The sequence below is a fragment of the Nuphar pumila genome, chromosome 9 (genome assembly GCF_984573655.1).
Source record: "Nuphar pumila chromosome 9, dmNupPumi1.hap1.1, whole genome shotgun sequence".
Lineage (NCBI taxonomy): Eukaryota > Viridiplantae > Streptophyta > Magnoliopsida > Nymphaeales > Nymphaeaceae > Nuphar > Nuphar pumila.
In genome coordinates this window covers 123,042,629-123,061,705 of record NC_143257.1, presented here as the reverse complement: position 1 = coordinate 123,061,705, position 19,077 = coordinate 123,042,629, and the positions used below count along the sequence as shown (strand labels likewise).

General features: G+C 37.8%; 1 protein-coding gene across 3 annotated transcripts in view; it reads left to right on the top strand.

The window, feature by feature from the left end:
- Positions 1–3,494: 3,494 nt before the first annotated feature.
- The window catches only part of LOC149829217 (uncharacterized), a 126,567-nt gene continuing 110,984 nt past the window's right edge, over positions 3,495–19,077 (top strand). For all 3 annotated transcript variants that reach the window (XM_090017976.1, XM_090017975.1, XM_090017977.1), the window contains exons 1-5: positions 3,495–3,767; positions 4,109–4,218; positions 4,529–4,601; positions 5,159–5,220; positions 18,158–18,299. In XM_090017976.1, the coding sequence (XP_089874102.1) occupies positions 3,627–3,767; positions 4,109–4,218; positions 4,529–4,601; positions 5,159–5,220; positions 18,158–18,299 (528 nt within the window). In that variant the 5' untranslated portion in view covers positions 3,495–3,626. The remainder of the gene's footprint in view (positions 3,768–4,108; positions 4,219–4,528; positions 4,602–5,158; positions 5,221–18,157; positions 18,300–19,077) is intronic.

Genomic DNA, 19,077 nt, shown 5'->3' with positions numbered 1-19,077 from the left:
AAATGTCCTGCCCAAGCCAAGGAGCTTACTCTGAAGAGCCCTGACAAATGATGATTGAGACGAGATTCGGCATTTTTGAACCACGAAACGCTTGGCTTCCATTTGGGTTGTAGATGTAACCAACCCGCTACTAAGGATATGGCAGAAATAAATAATAGAAAAAGAGCTCCAGTATAAAGATCTTCGTTGGTGCGCATGCCGATTGTATACCACCATTGATAAACACCGGAATAAGCAATATTCACTGGGCCAAGAGCACCCCCTCGAGTAAAAGCTTCTACAGCCGGTTGACCAAAATGAGGATCCCAAATAGTATGAGCAATGGGTCTTACATGTAAGGGGTCCTGTACCCATGACTCAAAATTTCCTTGCCAAGCCACATGAAACAGATTGCCGGAAGTCCACAGAAAGATTATTGCTAACTGCCCGAAGTGAGAAGCAAAAATATTCTGATAAAGACGTTCCTCGGTCATATCATCATGACTCTCGAAGTCATGTGCGGTAGCAATACCAAACCAAATACGACGAGTAGTGGGGTCCTGAGCTAAGCCTTGGCTAAACCTTGGAAATCTTAATGCCATAATGCCTTTCAAATCCTCCTAGCCATTATCCTACTGAAATAATTCTTGCTAAGAAGAATGCCCATGTTGTGGCAATTCCACCCAGAAGGTAATGGGTTACTCCTACAGCACGTCCTTGTATAATGCTCAAGGCTCTAGGCTGAGTAGCAGGAGCAACTTTTAATTTGTTATGAGCCCAGACGATGGATTCAATGAGTTCTTGCCAATAACCACGACCACTAAATAGAAACATTAAACTGAAGGCCCAGACAAAATGAGCACCTAAGAAAAAGAGACCATAGGCGGATAATGAAGAGCCATAAGACTGGATTACTTGAGAGGACTGTGCCCATAAAAAATCTCGTAGCCACCCATTAATTGTAATGGAACTCTGTGCAAAGTTTCCCCCCGTGATATGAGTTACCACCCCTTGATCACTTATACTACCCCAAACATCTGACTGCATTTTCCAGCTGAAATGGAATATTACTACCGAAATTGCATTGTACATCCAGAATAGACCTAGGAAGACATGATCCCAAGCGGATACTTGGCATGTTCCCCCTCTTCCGGGTCCGTCACAAGGGAAACGAAAACCAAGATTTGCTTTATCAGGTATCAAACGAGAATTGCGGGCAAATAGAACACCTTTCAGTAGTATCAATACAGTCACATGGATCGTAAATGCATGAATATGATGTACCAAAAAATCTGCGGTTCCCAGTGGAATAGGTAACAAAGCTACTTTGCCGCCTACTGCTACTAAATCACCACCCCCCCAAGTCAAGCTGGTGCCTGTTGTTGCACCAGGAGCTGTTGCGCTAGGTGCTAAAGCATGAGTGTTTTGTATCCATTGAGCAAAGATAGGTTGTAATTGTATAGCGGTATCTGAAAACATATCTTGGGGACGCCCCAAAGCGCTCATGGTATCATTATGAATATACAAGCCAAAACTGTGAAAGCCTAGAAATATACACGCCCAGTTAAGATGTGATATGATTGCATCTCGGTGCCTAAGGACACGATCTAATAGATCGTTGTATCGAGTAGTTGGATCATAGTCTCTTACCATAAAAATAGCTGCATGTGCAGCAGCACCAACTATGAGAAATCCACCGGATGCCCTTGATGGGTTTTGATTTTCAAGTCCATCCCCGATCCATTCCCCGTTCATGTCCTCCATCCCGGCACCAAACGGGGCAGGTTCAGACGGATTCCCGTTTCCCCCCAGTCCACTGCCATCCCTATACTTTTATTTAGCACTAATGTATTACCCCAATATATATATATATATATATATATATATATATATATATATATATATATATATATATATATATATATATATATATATATATATATATATATATATATATATATATATATATAACAAACCTGACATATATAACTTAAAGGGTATTTAGAATGCATATTTTTTCTAAAACATACATGTAAAATAATCAGGTTAGCCGGATCGGTTCAGGTACGTGAAAAAATTTATCCGGTCATGTATTTGAAAAAAATTGTCCCAAACTTGACTCTCATGTTAGTTGAGTTGGGTTCGGGTTGAGCTGAATAATTTTCATGTCAGATTTTTTCGTGCCCAAACCGAGGCATTCAGTTTCAGGTCGGGTTATATATCCAACACAAACTCAACTTGATGACAGCCCTATACGGACCGCCGCACATTCGCAATGCTCTAATTGGTAATAAAACCATTAAGGTTTCTCTTGCCTAGTACACTAGCTTCAACCTTACAACATGACATGCCCGTGTGGGTTTCTAAATTGTGATTCAGGATGGAGTTTGTGCAATCTTTAGTTGTTCGGGATCTGATTCTGATCCGAATAATCATGTATTTAGCTGTTCTGGATCTGAACCGTTTTCATCCTTAATTGTGATCATTCATGTCAGATGACAAACCTTGTTCACCCTTAAGCAGGAAAGTGGAGCCCTCGTGGGTAGAGGTGTCAACGGGTCAGGTTTGGTTCAGACCCAGGTGGAACTAGACTTGAACCAGATTTTCGGGTATGGTATCGGGTCTGCACCCGGGTCTAATCGGGTCTACTATAAACGAAACCATACCCAGACCTGATGAGAACTACATGAACCAGACCTGATAAAATAATATTTGTTATCATTTTTACATTGAAAAACCAAGGGTCTTAATCCGAATTCGGGTCGGGCCTGGGTCTGGTATAAAATTTCACAAACTATACCAGGTCCATGTATTAATCAGACCTTCAGTTTCGGACCCGGGTCTTTTTATTTGTCATACCTGGACCCTATAGGGTTTGATCTGGTCGGGTCTGGGTAAAACGACCCATATTACTACGTAAAAGTTACTTCTAGATTTGGATCAATGATAACCCGCCCTCTCTGATACGCTTTGACAAGCACTGGACCCATCCACCCAATATGCATAATAGGGTGCAAGTGGATTGCATTCCAACCGATCATGATAGATACAAAATACAAACAATGGATAAGTTTGGATCCAAATAAGATCCTATGAGCATGGTTGACTCTGGATCCAGAATTTGTGTGTTAGTATAGGATCTCATATGAAAAAGGATTAGAAACAGGCTCTTTCAGATGTAACAAATGCAATCTGTTTGGATTTTGATTCCATCTTGAATTACATCTGTCCTAAAATACCGATCCAATTCCGATCCAAATCTAGTGAATCTGAATCCGCTCAAAACTTACATTCCGAACTCACTTTAGGGATCCTAACCCGGAAATAACATGTCGGAATCGAATCGGTATTAAGAATTCGAAACCGAAAATATCGTGTCGGATTCGTTTTCGTTTTCGGATTCGTTCTCGGACTATATCCGATCCGCTGTCACCCCAACGGTGGCAAGCTCCTCCTCCTCCTTTCGCCTTTAAACGATTTCATTCTCCCGTCGTCGTTGTCTCTGTTACCCCGCATTCTCTCTCTCTCTCTCTCTCAATCCGCAGTTAGGTTTCTTCTCCGAGGCATCGAGGCGTAGCAAATCGAGTAATCGAAACCCTAGCTCTTTTCCGTCCCTCCCAGCGGAGCCACCGATAGCCCATCTGGTGATGGCGCTCTCGATGTCGGACCTTCCCTCCATCTTCGGCTTGCTCTCCAACGCGCTCAGCGGGGACCCGAACGTCCGCAAGCCCGCCGAGGCCGCCCTCTCCGAATTCGAGAGCCGCCCTGGCTTTTGCTCGTGCCTCTTGGTACTACCGCACTGACCGATCATCCCTCTCTCGTATTCTTCGCCGATTGCTTATCTCTTCGTATTTTCACGTTTTTCTTATCGCATTCCAATTCGTCCTAGTTTTCTTTGGTTTACGGCATTCGATGCTTCGATCGAAGACCTTTTGATTTGAATTCCCGTGGCCGATCGTTTCTTGTTGAGGTCTATTCTCTTCAAGTGACACGTTTCTTTCTCCGTGTCGATAGTATTAGGCAAGAGCATTCGTTTGATTACGGATGCTTCGAATCGCGAGCTTTAACAGTTAGTTTTGGCATGAAGTTTGTGTGTTGTTGAATTTAACGGGGGGAAGTGTTTCAACAGGAGATCATCACATCGGAGAGTCTTGCTTCTCATACGGAAGTCCGTCTCCTCGCGACCGTTTATTTCAAGAACAGCGTGAATCGGTACTGGCGGCAGCGGCGTGATTCGTAGTGAGCTCCGTATTCTTGTTCTACAAATATTATATCAGTTCGCAATTTTTTCTTGGAAGTAGAAAAGATTGCCTCTTTTTTTATGACGTAGAAAGTATTGTCTCTTAACCACTGAACATTAATGTTCACGCCAATTCATGTATGGTATTTTTGAGTTATTTTTGATCAATTTAAGATTTGTAGCATTGCATTATGATTTGCATTTATGCATGCACAACAGTTCAGTTTTATCATGTCTTGGTATGAACTAGAAACATTTCTACAGTTCTATGAATTTTAACTTGAGGTAGCTGTTTGAATTTTGTTTCAGTGGTATCAGCAACGAGGAGAAAGCTTACTTGCGGAACAAACTTGTAGCAGACTTAAGGGAGGTAAATTACCAGGTGAGTATCTGATCTAGTCATGCGTTTGTTATTTGTTATTCTAATAGTCCATAGGTGTTGCCTTGAAAGCGAGGGACTTAATGACAACACTTTGCTATCTTAAATTTCATTGATCCAGAATTTGTCAAGCTTGGTATCCTTATCAACATACTGAAAAATTTCACATTTATTTGGTCTAGAGAGTAACCTGTTTTAGAATCTGCACACAGAAGAATTTCTCTTGCTTATGGCCGTTTTATTTGATCAACCAAAATGGTAGGGTTTTTGCCACAAAAAAATGTACCATTTTACAAATGCAATCAATTTAATTGGTTGTATAGCGTCTTATTCACTGCCAAGTTTTAATGTATCTCATCTAATATCTGAATTATACTTTTTTTATTGGTGTCGGTACCAACAACATTATGTGTCCCATTATACTTTTATGTGTTATAAGGTGGAGAACATGTGAATATATTTGCGATACATGATTTAGCTTTTTTAATGCATTTATCCTAAAGGTTTTGAATAAACGTTGTGGGTGGTGTATCAAATAACTTTTGCTACTGACATTTCAGATTGCACTTCAAAGAGCTGTCCTTGTATCAAAAATCGCTCGCATTGATTATCCAAAAGAGTGGTATTTCTCTAACTTATTTTTTGTTCGTCTATAATTTGACATACTTAAGTCGCCAGAACTTAGGGATAAGTTATGATCATGTGCTGTTACTGAAATTTGATTTTGTGTTGTATGGAGCTTGATCTTTTTTATGTGATCAACATCCATTCCAATTATGCAATGACCACGACATGGAAGCTTGTCTTTACTTCTGTTGGTGCTTTCTCAAATAATTTTGTTCCATATCTATGTCACACGGACTCGCCTTACAGGCTGCCACACCCACGTAGATGCGACTCGATGTGGGTGCGGTCAAACAATTCTGGGTGCGGGTTGACCACCACACTTAGGATTAAGTTTGTCCAAAATGGATTCGGTCAATTTTGATAGAGTCCATTTTGGTCTTAAATAAAAAAAATTAAAAAGTGGGTGGGGGGTGTATTTGTAATGCCCCAAAAATTAGGGGGAGTTTTTTTTTTACAATTATTTTCGAATACATAGAAAGCCTTATTGAATCATTTCAAAACTACTCTCAAACTCAGGCACGTTACAAGTTTAGAATCAAATCATTCATGCCATTTACAATTCAACATATCAAACTAATTTCATTCATTCCATAAATGAAATTTCAGAGTTTACAAACAAAATAAATCTAAGAAGAGGTCCAGTTCAGTCCATAAAAAGATTCAAAGTCCATGCGTGCTACAATATCCGTTCGCCTACGCACGTGGATTTGAAAAGTGTAAAGTAGAGAGTGAGACACATCATGTCTCTGTACAATTCCACAAATCCTTATTAGGTCTGTAGAACGACAACACATAAACTATATCAGTAAACAAAACAATAGATTACGATTTAACTTATGTAACCTTATATCATCTTGTGATGATCTAAGCATACATAGTCATGTATATCTCTTCCATACAATTCATGCATATATTTATGTTTACATCTAACATACAATTTGCGTATACCTTTATGCGTACATAAACACACAATTTATGCATACCTTTATGCATACATAAATATATCATTTACGCAAACATTCATGTGTACATTTAAATCAAATATATTATCATTTGTACCTGTAATTTACGCATACAATTATGCATACATGTCATTCAAGCGTACAATCATATTCACATATAATTCATACATTCAGTGATGCATATATCCCATGACTTACCTTATGCATGAGTATTTTTTTCTTTATCTCTCTAATTAATTGTTTTTGCATTACGTGATATGCTTGTAAACATTGCACATTAAATTCTTTTGTTAGCCTAGCGTACCATTCCTGGCACACGTGGGTACTCAGGCCTCTTAGAGGGTGTTCATTTAGATAAATTGTATTTATATTTTTTCATATTTTATTTAACCCCTGTAGAACAAGAGACTGACACCAGAGTCTAAGACATGTCGTCACGTCGTCCTTCGAACTGGAGTATCATGGGAACACTACTATCGGCATACAATCATAGCTCTACCTCTGCCGTGTGTATCGAAGTACAAAGTCTCCTTAAACTACCGTAGTAGGAGAAGGGTTTACATTTGACCATGTTGAGACCGCCTTCCATCCACGTTCGCTAATTCCCATGGGGGTGATGCGGCGCAGGTTCACATTTGACCCACTTACTCGATCTCAATAGATGAGCTAATGTCACTCAATCTTTTAGAACATGACGATTTAGTGCAACTTTTTTTATATTTTGAGAATTTTTTTCTCAATGCATGTCATTTAACAATGTAAATGCAGATGTCAGGCATCATATCATAAGTTGCACTTGGGTCAATACCCATAAATTTCATGTTATTCATTCATGCATATCACATTTGCCACAATTGCAAATTAAAACAAGAATAACAAAAATTTATTACACCAAGCAAGCACTTGGGTAAGAACCCATCAATTCATGTCATTCATCCATGCACTTTATTCATCACATCATATTTAATACACATAGAAATTTCAAACTTTAATGGCATAAATTTTAACATGCGAACAAACACATGGGTCAATACCCATCAAATTCATGCTATTTGATCATACACCTCGCATCACTCGCACATGCAAATTTTGAGGGCACGAATAACAGAGTTTTCATATAACAAGCAATTAAATGGTCAATACCCGTCAATTTATGCTATTTGATCACACATCTCGCGCATAAATCGTACTTGCCATACTTGTAAGTTTTAAAACACAAATAACATAATTTCACATGCGAAGTAATCATATGGGTCATACCCAACAAATTCATGCTTTTCAAACATGCATCATACACATCACTCATCATCTGCCATACATGCAAAAATCAAGCATGAATAGCGAAATCTCGCATTCGATCGAAACCATCATTTGGGTCAATGCTCATCACTTTCACTTCGAAAGTATATCTGCATTCATGTGGAGCATTCACATGCATATCATCTACCCATACCTGCGTGACCTGTCCTAAACAAATACCTTTTAATGCGTGCAACTTGCCATATGCAGTTAAATTCTAATGCATTCATCCATTCATTCTGCCCTTTTCATACAAACCATCAAACATGCAATCACATGGACATCATCCACCCATGTCTCTGCACGACTTGTCCTAAACAGGTACCTTCTAATGCGTACAACCTATCTATGTTGTTAAATTCTAATGCATGCTTCCATTGATTCCGTCCCTTTCCATACAAGTCTAGGATTATAGGTTCACTCGATAACGTAACTCTGTCTATTAATGCATATGCCAAACTAGCATACATGCATCACAATCATTATTCATAAGCCGCAATCTCATGCTTACGCAAACATATATCCATTTGTATGCCTCACAACAACATGCATACATCACACAAAAATTCACCAAATTTATAGTTTTTATATGCCAATTTTATCTTTTAATTTTTTGGAGTTTAACCTGCAAAACAATCTCTTTTAACGATTGATTCTCCAAATTTAAATACCTTGTCCGCCAATCCCAACTCGAGTTAGTTCAATAAAGTAATTAAACACACTTACGAACCTAAAAAGGACCTCTTTCGGGTTCTAAAAATACCTTCAAAAATTAGGGCAGGGCTTGCCCTATTTTCGTTCACGGTTATATACTTACCCTTGCGTAAGTTGGACCTTGGTAAGGGTTTAGGAATTATACCCAGAACCCCAGTAAGGATAGGGGAATCATACTTGTATAGTGTGTCTTTTGTTAAGGGATTTTCCCAAACTTGTCCTCGCAAATCCTTCCCCCTCGACCTCAGTACGTCCTCAACAGAGGCGGTTCGACAGCAGGAGGGGCTGTAGCGCACAACAACGGGGGCAGTTGTTTTGTGGGTCATGTGGCAACGCGTGTGTAGGGTGCGGCAAGGTGCTGCTAATAGCGACACCGGGGCCATACTCGACAACGTTCGTCAACGAGGGAGGGCGGCACTCAAGAGTGTAGGTGCGACATTGGCATGGCTGCAGCGCGGGCACAACAACATGAGAGAGAGAGAGAGAGAGAGAGAGAGAGAGAGAGAGAGAGAGAGAGAGAGTGGTTAGCTCCACCTTATTCTTCTTCCTTCTTTCTCTCATCCTCTTTTAGCAAAACAAAAGTAGCTAAGAGAGGGAGTTTGTGATAGACGAGAGAGCTAAGAGAGAGATGAGAGAGCTAAGAGAGAAAGAGAGAGAGGGGGTTGCGTGTAAAGGAGAGATAGAAGAGAGAGAGGGGGGGGCTGCCACATGGCAATTCCCCATGGGGTGAGGGGTCCCTTCCATGGGGAAAGACCCCTATACCCCTTCTCTTCTAATTTCCTCCAATTTTCCTTTTTCTTTCTCTTTTTACCCCTTTTTTATTTTCTATTTTTTGTATTGCCCCTTTGGGCTTGGGTTGTTTGCATCGAGGTCCAAACCCCACTTATGCATCCGACCCGCTTATGGTTAAACTGATTTTCTGGAGTTTTAGTCGATTCGAATCCAGTTCAGATCGATTCTCTGGTATTTGCTCCAACGACCCCAACTAACCCTCAAAATACATTGAATAAACTTGAAGTACTATATCAAACTTCATTAATTAAATAAATAATTCAAAATATCCAAAACATAAAATCGACTCTATCAACTCCTGTGCTCTGGTCAGAACCCAAACACCAAGTCACAAGTCGCTCGTATCCTCCAGCTAGCCAGTCCAAAACATCACTGAGCATATGTGCCTGTAAAACAATTTTAAGATAACGGGTAACAACCGAAGTCCTTGTACAAATTCCTCTAAAAATTCAACAGTAAAGGATATAGCATAAATTAATTTATTCCTAAATTTAAGATAAAATCACAAGTAATAACTTACCACAAACTTACCATTCAAGCATTCAACCAAATATCATAAAAAATCAAATATGCCAAGATGCATAAACTAATGCTGAACAGTAAAATATGCATGAATAACTTATTAAGTTATTTATCAGAGTTGCTTTTGCATGCATGTCCCTATTAAATATGCAAAAAAATTTAATTTTCATTTTTTCTTAAACCTGCAGATACTCAAAACAGACACAATTTCTCGAAGTTCAAATTAGGTTCTCAGTCATAGCTTAACACACAATTTTGTATTTTATTTACTTGGTTCTACACTTGTTCCTCGATTGATATCAGGAATCATCACCTTTCATTGAAACATTAAAAATCCTCATCTAATTTTGGGACATCAATAGAAACGTTCAACCATCGATGCCACTTTCTTGGTATACCAATAACTATAACTAAGTCAACATCACCACCTATAGGTACAATGACTGAAAGCTCCTTAAAACCGTGGTTAGGAAGTGAACCACACATCGGGTTCTGAGGACATAATTGCACACAGAGTTTTAGTATCCTTATGGTCTTTCATGACCGTTATCCAAAATTTTCACACTGTGGAAAAGACTTCAAGGAAGAGATTAATTACACTATTTTGGTCTCTTTTACTATTTCAAATCAATTTCAAGTTTTTTTACGTAAGAACAATTTTGCAAATCCACATGCAAAAACAATTTCGGCCCTTTATCCTCAGAATTTAACAGTGTAATTAAATTTGAAAAACTAATAATTCCATAATTCATTTTGCAATGCATAAACAATCAATAAAATTTGAGTAACATATGCTCCTGTCCTATATAGGCTTGCATTGGTTAACACATAACCACTAACATATCTCAAAAGTAATTTATGCAAATTGCAAAATTTCAGTGAATATGAACACACACAGCTTTCAAACATGTTCACAATGTATATTCAAAACACAAAAAGAATGCACATTTAGCCAAGCACATACACACACAAATAGAAGCTTGCAAACCACATAATTCATGATCAATTTCATGCATATAATCAACCAAACGTGTATATGATCAGAGTCATGAAAACATCTAATTATTTTCAGATTCAAGCATATGATATGCACACTTGCAAACTGATCGGTTTAGGATCATATTTATATACCAAATCAGAAAATATATATTCCGATTAGATTCATGTACATGATCATCTTTATATACATAAATTGGCTATGCAGAAATTTTCAAGTACCGATCAAATTCTTGCACATGATCACTTTTATGAACACGAATCAGCTATGCAACAATTTAACCATTGTTGGTTAGATTCATGTATATAATCAGATTCATGTACATGTATCAACTCACCAGAAAATATCACATAACAGTTAAATTCATGTATATGATTAGATTCATGTACATGTATCGACCAAATCAGAAATCATCCACACCTGGTCAAAGTTATGTACATGGTCTGATTCATGTACATGTATAAACCAGTTATCAATAACATTAACTGGGCTGATTCATGACAATGGCTAGTCTAATCTAAGTCACACAGACTCGGCTACAAGGTCGACGCACCCGCATCGACATGCCCCGACACGGGTGCGGCTTCGGACACGGTCAACCAAGTGTTGGACTCGGTCAATGCACCAGGGCTGAGTCTGTCCATATTTTGGACTCGGTCAACTTTGATCGAGTCTATTTTTGTCCATATTTTAGGGCAAAAGTTGTATAAAAACTAAAAAAAATTGATCTTTATATATATATATATATATATATATATATAGTCATGTCCCCTAATGGGCACAACTTTGATCGAGTCTTATTATTGTTATATATATATATATTAAAATATATATATATATATATATACGTATATATAGCCGTGTCCTCGTGTCCAAAATTTTTGAAATTACTCCTCACCCGTACCCGCAGCCATGTGACATAGAGGCTAATTCATGTACATGAATAGGTTCATGTACATGGATCAGCCAAGCATAAATATCCATATCAGTAGCTGGTCTGGTCTACGTACATGATTAGATTCATGTACATGGGTCGGCCAATCATACATTAATATATCAACAAAAAAAAAAGTAAACAGTTGGCCAAAAATAATTTACATTAGTTAGGCTGAGTCATGTATATGATCAGGTTCATGTACATGGATCAACCAGACAAATGTAATATCGGCTGGGTTGATCAGGTTCATGTATATGGATCGGCTAGACCAAAAAAACATACATCTCAAGCGCTAGTTTGATCCATGTACATGATCAGATTCATGTACATGGGTCGCCTAGACCTGAGTAAAGATGTTAATAACTAGTCTGATCCATGTATATGATCAGGTTCATGTACATAGGTCAGTCAAACCTGAGTAAACATGTTAATAGCTGGTCTGATCCATGTACATGATCAGATTCATGTACATGGGTTGGCCAGACCTGAGCAAACAACAACTGGTTTGATCCATGTACATGGGTCGGCCAGACCCAGAGTTACAGGAAGCGCCCCTATAGAAGGGGAAGCGCGCTTCCCCGATACGTGCTTCGGAAGCGCGAAACGTCGCGCTTTCGAAATGCATGGGGAAGCGCACATTTCAAATGGGGTGCGCGTACCCCATTAAAGGGGTGCACGCACTCCCATTAAAGGGGGTACGAAGGGGCGAATTTACATATTTGTCTTTTTTAAGCTTTTTTTCCAAAAAAAATTAAAAGAACGAGTTTTTTAAAAAGGGCAAAAAAGAGATTTTGAAAAACCCATGAAAACAAAACCCGAAAGGGCTTTAGGGTTTTTCACGCAGCTCAATCCGAGTCTCCTCCCTTCTTCTCTCCTCTCTCTGGCAACCGATTGGCGGAACCCAGAATCCGGCGACCTTCACCGACATCCGGCAACCTCCACGACGATGAATCCATTCAGGTACGTACTCTCCTCTCTCCATCTCTTCTCTCTGTATCTCCCACGACCTCTCTCTTTCCATCTCTTCCTTCCATCTCTGTTCTCCCTTTCATTTCCAGGGAACAAGCAATCCTTTTGCAGTCATACAACATGACATTTAGGTTATGAATAGCATGATGAAATGGGAATATGTTTTACGCTCTTTGTCGGTTCTGCAGAATTGCTTATTCATGTGCATGCTGTTGGAAACAATTTATTCTATCTATGTTTATCATTATTTATTGGGTTGCTTATAGCTTACCGTTGCCTTGTAACCGTAACCTTGATCTTTTGAAAACAGAAAGCTTATCAGTTTTATTTTCTGAAAGTTTTGGTCCTTGGAGATCCGATTCTCTACCTAGGGTTTGGGACATCATTGTCTAACTTATTTTATTTTGGTGCACTTTTTGGAAATCTGAGATTTGTGTGGCTATTCAGAGGGCGTTAAGGTGGGGAAATAAGGTCAGTCAATGAGTTTAGACTTTAGACCTGTTTCGACCCATCCAAATTGTTTCCCTTAAATGGTGGGCCCGTATTTCGCGTTGATGAAGAGTTTTCAAGTGATATAGGGCTGGTGTCTGACCTGTGTGAGGTTCAACTCGTGAGTAGAGGTTTGTGTTGCAGGTTTGATCCCTTCATTCTCTCTAGAAGGTACATTTAGGGAATAGGGGATTGTTAGAGACTATTTGTTTCATTTTCCTGTTGCAATAACATGGTCGTCTTTATCTTTTGTGTTATCAATACGATGGTGATTTATATTCTTATGTGAGTCCCATGAAAGAAAAGAACAATATATTGGTTGAGAAGCATTTCACATTTGTGTTTTAACTGAGTTTATTTGGTCATCTTTCTTATTTCATATGGAAGCTGCACGAAATCTAATGGTATAGTTGTATGACTGGTAGGGGTCTGAGTCCTCATGCAGTGGTACTTTGAAGTTCAAAAAATTTTCTGTTTTAATATTTGGGTTTATTACATGGTATAAGTAGTCACACTCTTCCTGCTTCCTAAAATTTTGAAAGTGCCTCGCTTCCCGCTCCCGCTTCCCGTATCGCTTCCCGCTCCCGCTTCCTCGACTGGTAACTCTGGCCATACCTGAGCAAACAGCAGCTGGGCTGATTCATGTACATGAACATGTTCATGTACATGGATCAACCAGACACATAATTCAACTGTTGAGAAAAATAACAGGATCAGGTAGTCGGCAGAACTGAAACACATGTGCATAATTCAGAAGCAATGAAATCGGCAAAACAAAACACACACACACACATACATATATATATATATGTATATATATATATATATATATATATGAGTATGACATCGACAAATTAGAAAACCCATATATATTTCAGATGCATGAGTACTGAAATTGACAAATCCGAAACACATGCAAATTTTCAGATGCATGAACAATAAAATCGATAATCTGAATTACATGTATATTCTTAGATGCATGAACATAAAAATAGACAAATCTTAACCACGAATACAGTTTTAGATGCATGAGCAGGGAAATCGACCAAACTGAAATATATACATACATACATATATATATATATATATATATATATATATATATATATATATATATATAATTTAAGATACATGGACAAGGCAAATCGATACCCCTGAAATATATATACACATATATATTCAGATTGCATAAACAGGGAAATTGACAATCATGAAAATTAAACACACACACACACACACACACACACTTGATTCGTATATCGAAAAACTAGAGAAATTGATGGATGCATGTATATATATTTTTTCTTCTTCTTTTCCATCTTTTTCTCTTTTCTTTCTTTTTCTCTCACACGATTTTCTTATTCTTTTTTCTCAACTCTCTCCCTAGTACATGAGTTCTATAGAGGGAGAGGCTCTAGACCTCTTTTATATTTTGCTAATAGTGTAGAACTCTACTTCCTAACCTCCATATCTTCCATATTTTAATATTTTTTATTTTAATATTCTATAGGAATATTCTACGGGGAGATGCCCCCTTTTGGAAGGTCATATGGGGTATAGTTCTACCCCAGATAAAACTCTATCTCATTCTTAGTCTATTTTAAAAGTTATTTTTAAAACCTTAAATTCATTCCCATTTTAAAATTGCCATGGACAGATTTTGGATCCAGATTGGATACAAGATCCAAATCCAATGGATCCCAACCTGGACTGGATCTTAGACTTGGTCCATATCCATATTAACATGGATCAAATGGAGCGAATCTAGTCCGATCTAATCTAGAAAAAACTAAAATATAGACGCTGGTTATTTTTGAAAAACACATTTTTGGGCCAACCGTAATTCAATTTTGGGAAAACAGATCTACGAGATCTACATTCCGAGGCGGATCTAATGGTGGTCATACTTCAATTTTGCTCGAATTTAAAGGTTAAAAACTATAAATTTCTCAAATTTTAATAAACATAATTAGCTCTTGTCAGTGGGGTCTGGGCCATGCCCAGACCCAACTGATGTCACCTCTTTTTAATTATTTTCCTCGTCTCCCCATCCCCGATTGCTAGCTGCTATGGCCACATGTACTCTCTCTTTCTTCTCCTCCCTCCTCCTCCCCTCATTGGCGCAAGGCCTGAGTTAGCACAACGGAACCCAACAATTGTAGATTGTTAATTTGATTTATTGCATGAATTTATGCATGATGATTTGAATTTATTTGTACAAAAAAATAGTTTATGTTTCTTAAATTATGTTAACTAATTTTGTAATTGTTTGCCAATGTCTTTACATTACTTTGATTAAGCTATATTAACATTGTTAATTGAGATGGTATTGGAAGTCTGATAATTTTTTTCCTTGACTTTCTTTTTGGAATCATAAAGCAATTTGATAAATTAAGAGTTTCTGCATAGCAATAGAAAAAGGAAAAGGCAAAGGAAAAGGAAAAGGAAAAGTAGAAAAAAATAGGAATTAAGCCATTGACTCTTGAGAGAAAGGCAAGTGGACCACCAATAATTTGGTCCTAATCTCAATCCAGTCATATTGAGGAAAAAACCATTACCGAGTCGTTATATCTCTTTGAGGTTTGAACATGAGCACACATAGACTTGGTGATGGAGATGTGGGTTGCTGAAAAAAAGTACTGCACTCTTCTCATGCCACTGAAGTCGCCATGCAGATTTCATGTCATAGTCATAGTCATAGATGGAGGCATTTCCTACTTTCAAGATAATCCATCTACCTAGCCGCAACCATTTGTAATCAAGTGTTGTGAACAAGAATGTTGTTTACAAAAGCAGATAGCAAAGATTCTGGAAGAAGGGGATGTGAAAGGAGATGAGATGCTGTTTACAGGCCATACTAATCATGAACAGCCATTGGACATCTGACCCCGACCCTGCATATGTTGGTGTGTTTTAGTCAAAATTTAGTTTTACTTTCCTTTCTTGTTTTGATCTCAAACTGAACATTGACATGTATGTTTTTCCTCCTTGGGTCAACAAAAAGAGGCCAACTATATGTTGTCTCCCTACACTTTTGACCATTTCCTATCTCTTCCTTGAAATAAACTTGCAAATAGAATTTATTTTTACTATTCAGTCTCCTTAGGTCTTCCATCCATGCGGCTGAGTATCAGACACCATCACAACCAGCAAGCTTTCATTTTAACAACTCAAGGTCCATTAAACAATGAGATGCCAGACTGTCTTTTGTGGAGGCTTTCTAGGTTAATAGTTTAAAATTGAACTGTGACCATGTTAGTGTCCTTAGCATAGTTGGCAAACTCGTTACTCGGGCTCGGATCGCCCCAATTCTGAACTCACGAGTCAGCAGGTTGACTCGGTGACTGAGACGAGTCATGACTATATTTTATAGTGTAAGCACATGAATAAGACATGAAAATAACTAAACTTCAAGCTAATATGTCAACAGTTAAGTTACAAAAACATATAATTATACATGATTATTAACTTTTTTCATTGAACAATATTAGATTCTTTATAACACGTGACTTGATATCAGAATTGTGCATTAAAATCATAAAATACATGATAAAAAATTATAACCAGCATTAGGATTGGTAACCTGCTTCGGTGACCCATTAGGGGTCCGATCCGAATCGAGTTGGGATTGCCAACTATGGTCCTTAGTCTAGGTGGAAGGCCCCACCCTTATAGCGTTTTCATGAGTCAATTGGATGAACTCTATACTGAAATCTGCTATCCAATGGCTAAGAAGTCTTCTATTGCACAGCTCTTCTTAAGATGGAGTCTTTCCTTTATTTATTTAGGCTCAGTTCTGTTGAGTGATTTCATTAGTATCAGGCAGCCTTTCACTCTTTTCCTCTAACAACTGAAAGTGTTTTACTAGAACCTCATCTACAGCAGGCTTAGAAATAAGATTGGGCGTCAGTCTTCTGGGGTTGGCCTGTTATTTAATGAATATCCAGTCCTGTTTGGTATGTTATCATTAAGTAGCCACTTCCAGAGTATTGATTTGAGAGTTAGATGGTGTTGAAAACATGGACCTTCAACAAAGTGTGGCCACCTTAAAGTGAAAATGGCTAACCCTTTTGTTTGGTTTATGCTTACCACTTTTTTCGAAAAGAAAAGATGCCTGTTCACTGATGACTAAGAGATAACCATCCTTTTTACATACCTTCTTTTTCTTCTCCAACACTTTGCATTTCAGACGTTGGGGGTGCTTGTGGAGATACATGTGAGGGATATTACCGGCTACTGTGGAGCATGTCTTTCCATCAACTTGTTTGACTTTCCTCTACTTGCACTATCATAGAATCATAACAGGAAAAATCAGATCACTTTGAAACCCTTTAACTGTTCAAAACTGAAAGGCAAATTAAATCCCTTATTTTCAAGGGGTAAACCTACTGACAGAAAATGTTAATTGGATATAGATATCCATGATCGCATTCTTCATACTCATTTATACCAACACCTTAACTGATTCAATTGGCTATAGCATAATAAGGTGAGGCCTTTCTAGAAACTAGATAGAGCCACAAAAACTATTTTCTTGATTAGCCATGTCCATAAAAGGTGGGGGTCTGGTGCACCAAACCATCTAGAGAATGCAATACATGATCTTGTCTAGCCAACAAGTACAGGGTTCTCCATTTTGGGCTGCAACGTGCTACTCATGACCTGGTGTTCCAAGCATACCACTATACCGTGTTTCTTTTAGTTAGTTGACCATGCCCTTGCATACCAGAGTGTTTGGATGCTTGGTGGTGATCTGGACCCATGGCCTTGTTGACTGTTGTCTAGCCTGCCTCTCTTTAAAGGGATTTAGTTTAGTCCAACTCTGGCAAGAAATTGGGTTATTTGAAACAGTAAGTGGTTGAAATTTTGTTTTAAAAATAATTAATATTGTATAATGAATTCTTTGTACAAGTAGGAACTGAATATGACTTGTTTAACAAAATTAAGCTGCAAGTACATCTTAATCCTTCTTGGATGAATTCATTGTCTCATTCCTTAGCTCTCTTTGTTGCAAGCATGCATGAGGCTGCCATTAGTTGTCAGTGCTTGATGAGTTCAGTGGCTCCATTTTTTAGTGCTTGCAGTTTTTTATTACATGCTCTGTCTTGTTTTGGTTTTGTCCTTACTCTGTTGTGGTTTCCTGCTGTTTGTTTAAGAAAAACTCTTGACAACTTAAATAACATATATATGTGATCTTTTGCTTCTTTCATTCTATGAGATTTATGCTTATCTGAGATGAATTCTCTTTCAGGCCAGAGCTCTTTTCTACTTTAGCACAACATTTTCAGTCTGCAGATATTCTTACATCTCATAGGGTTTACATGGTTTTGTTTCGCACATTGAAAGAGTTATCAACTAAGCGGCTTAGTGTTGATCAACGAAATTATTCTGAGGTAATCTTTTAATCTTTATATTGATGTATTTCTGGATTTTTCTCCTAAGAAAGCCTCCTTTTCACAGTCTGTTAATTATTTAATTATTGATTCAATCAAGGTTGTAAGTAGTGTATCGTAACCCGTGTCGGTCGGGCCCAAAGTAAGATGTGTATCGTATCATAAAAAATCATAAATTTCACTATTTTTTTGAAAATCTAAAAAAATCTAAAAAAAACAAAAAAAATCATAGGATACAAGAACACAATATATTTATGTAATAAGATTAACTAAACATAGATATGTCATTAAACATTTAACAACCACACATTTGGTTGTGCAACCATCCATGTAATCACCGCAAATACAATCGTTTAAGACAAAATAGTGATATATTAAAAAACCAAAAGATTTTCATAACTCATTAGAAAAGTTAAAGTTGCATTTTTTAGTTACAGAATGCCATGCTAAGGGAAAAAATATACAAGTTAGAGTTCAGAAACATATGTCTATATATAAAAGTCATCTTCAGTCTCAAACTTCAGCTCAATAATTTCCTTTGTTTATTGCATCGTTCATTGGCTTGAGATGATGATGAATCATCTTTATCTTTTGATTCAAGGACCCCCTCTGACAATTTCTCTCCCATCAATGCTGCATGCATTCATGCATTTCTTTTATCGTCTTCTATAAGACTAGTGAAAAGCTAAATACAAATATCATTAGGAATGCGATGTGTACATAATTTTGTGGTGAAGTTTCTATGCTGCACAACATGACATTTAAATCTATACTATCC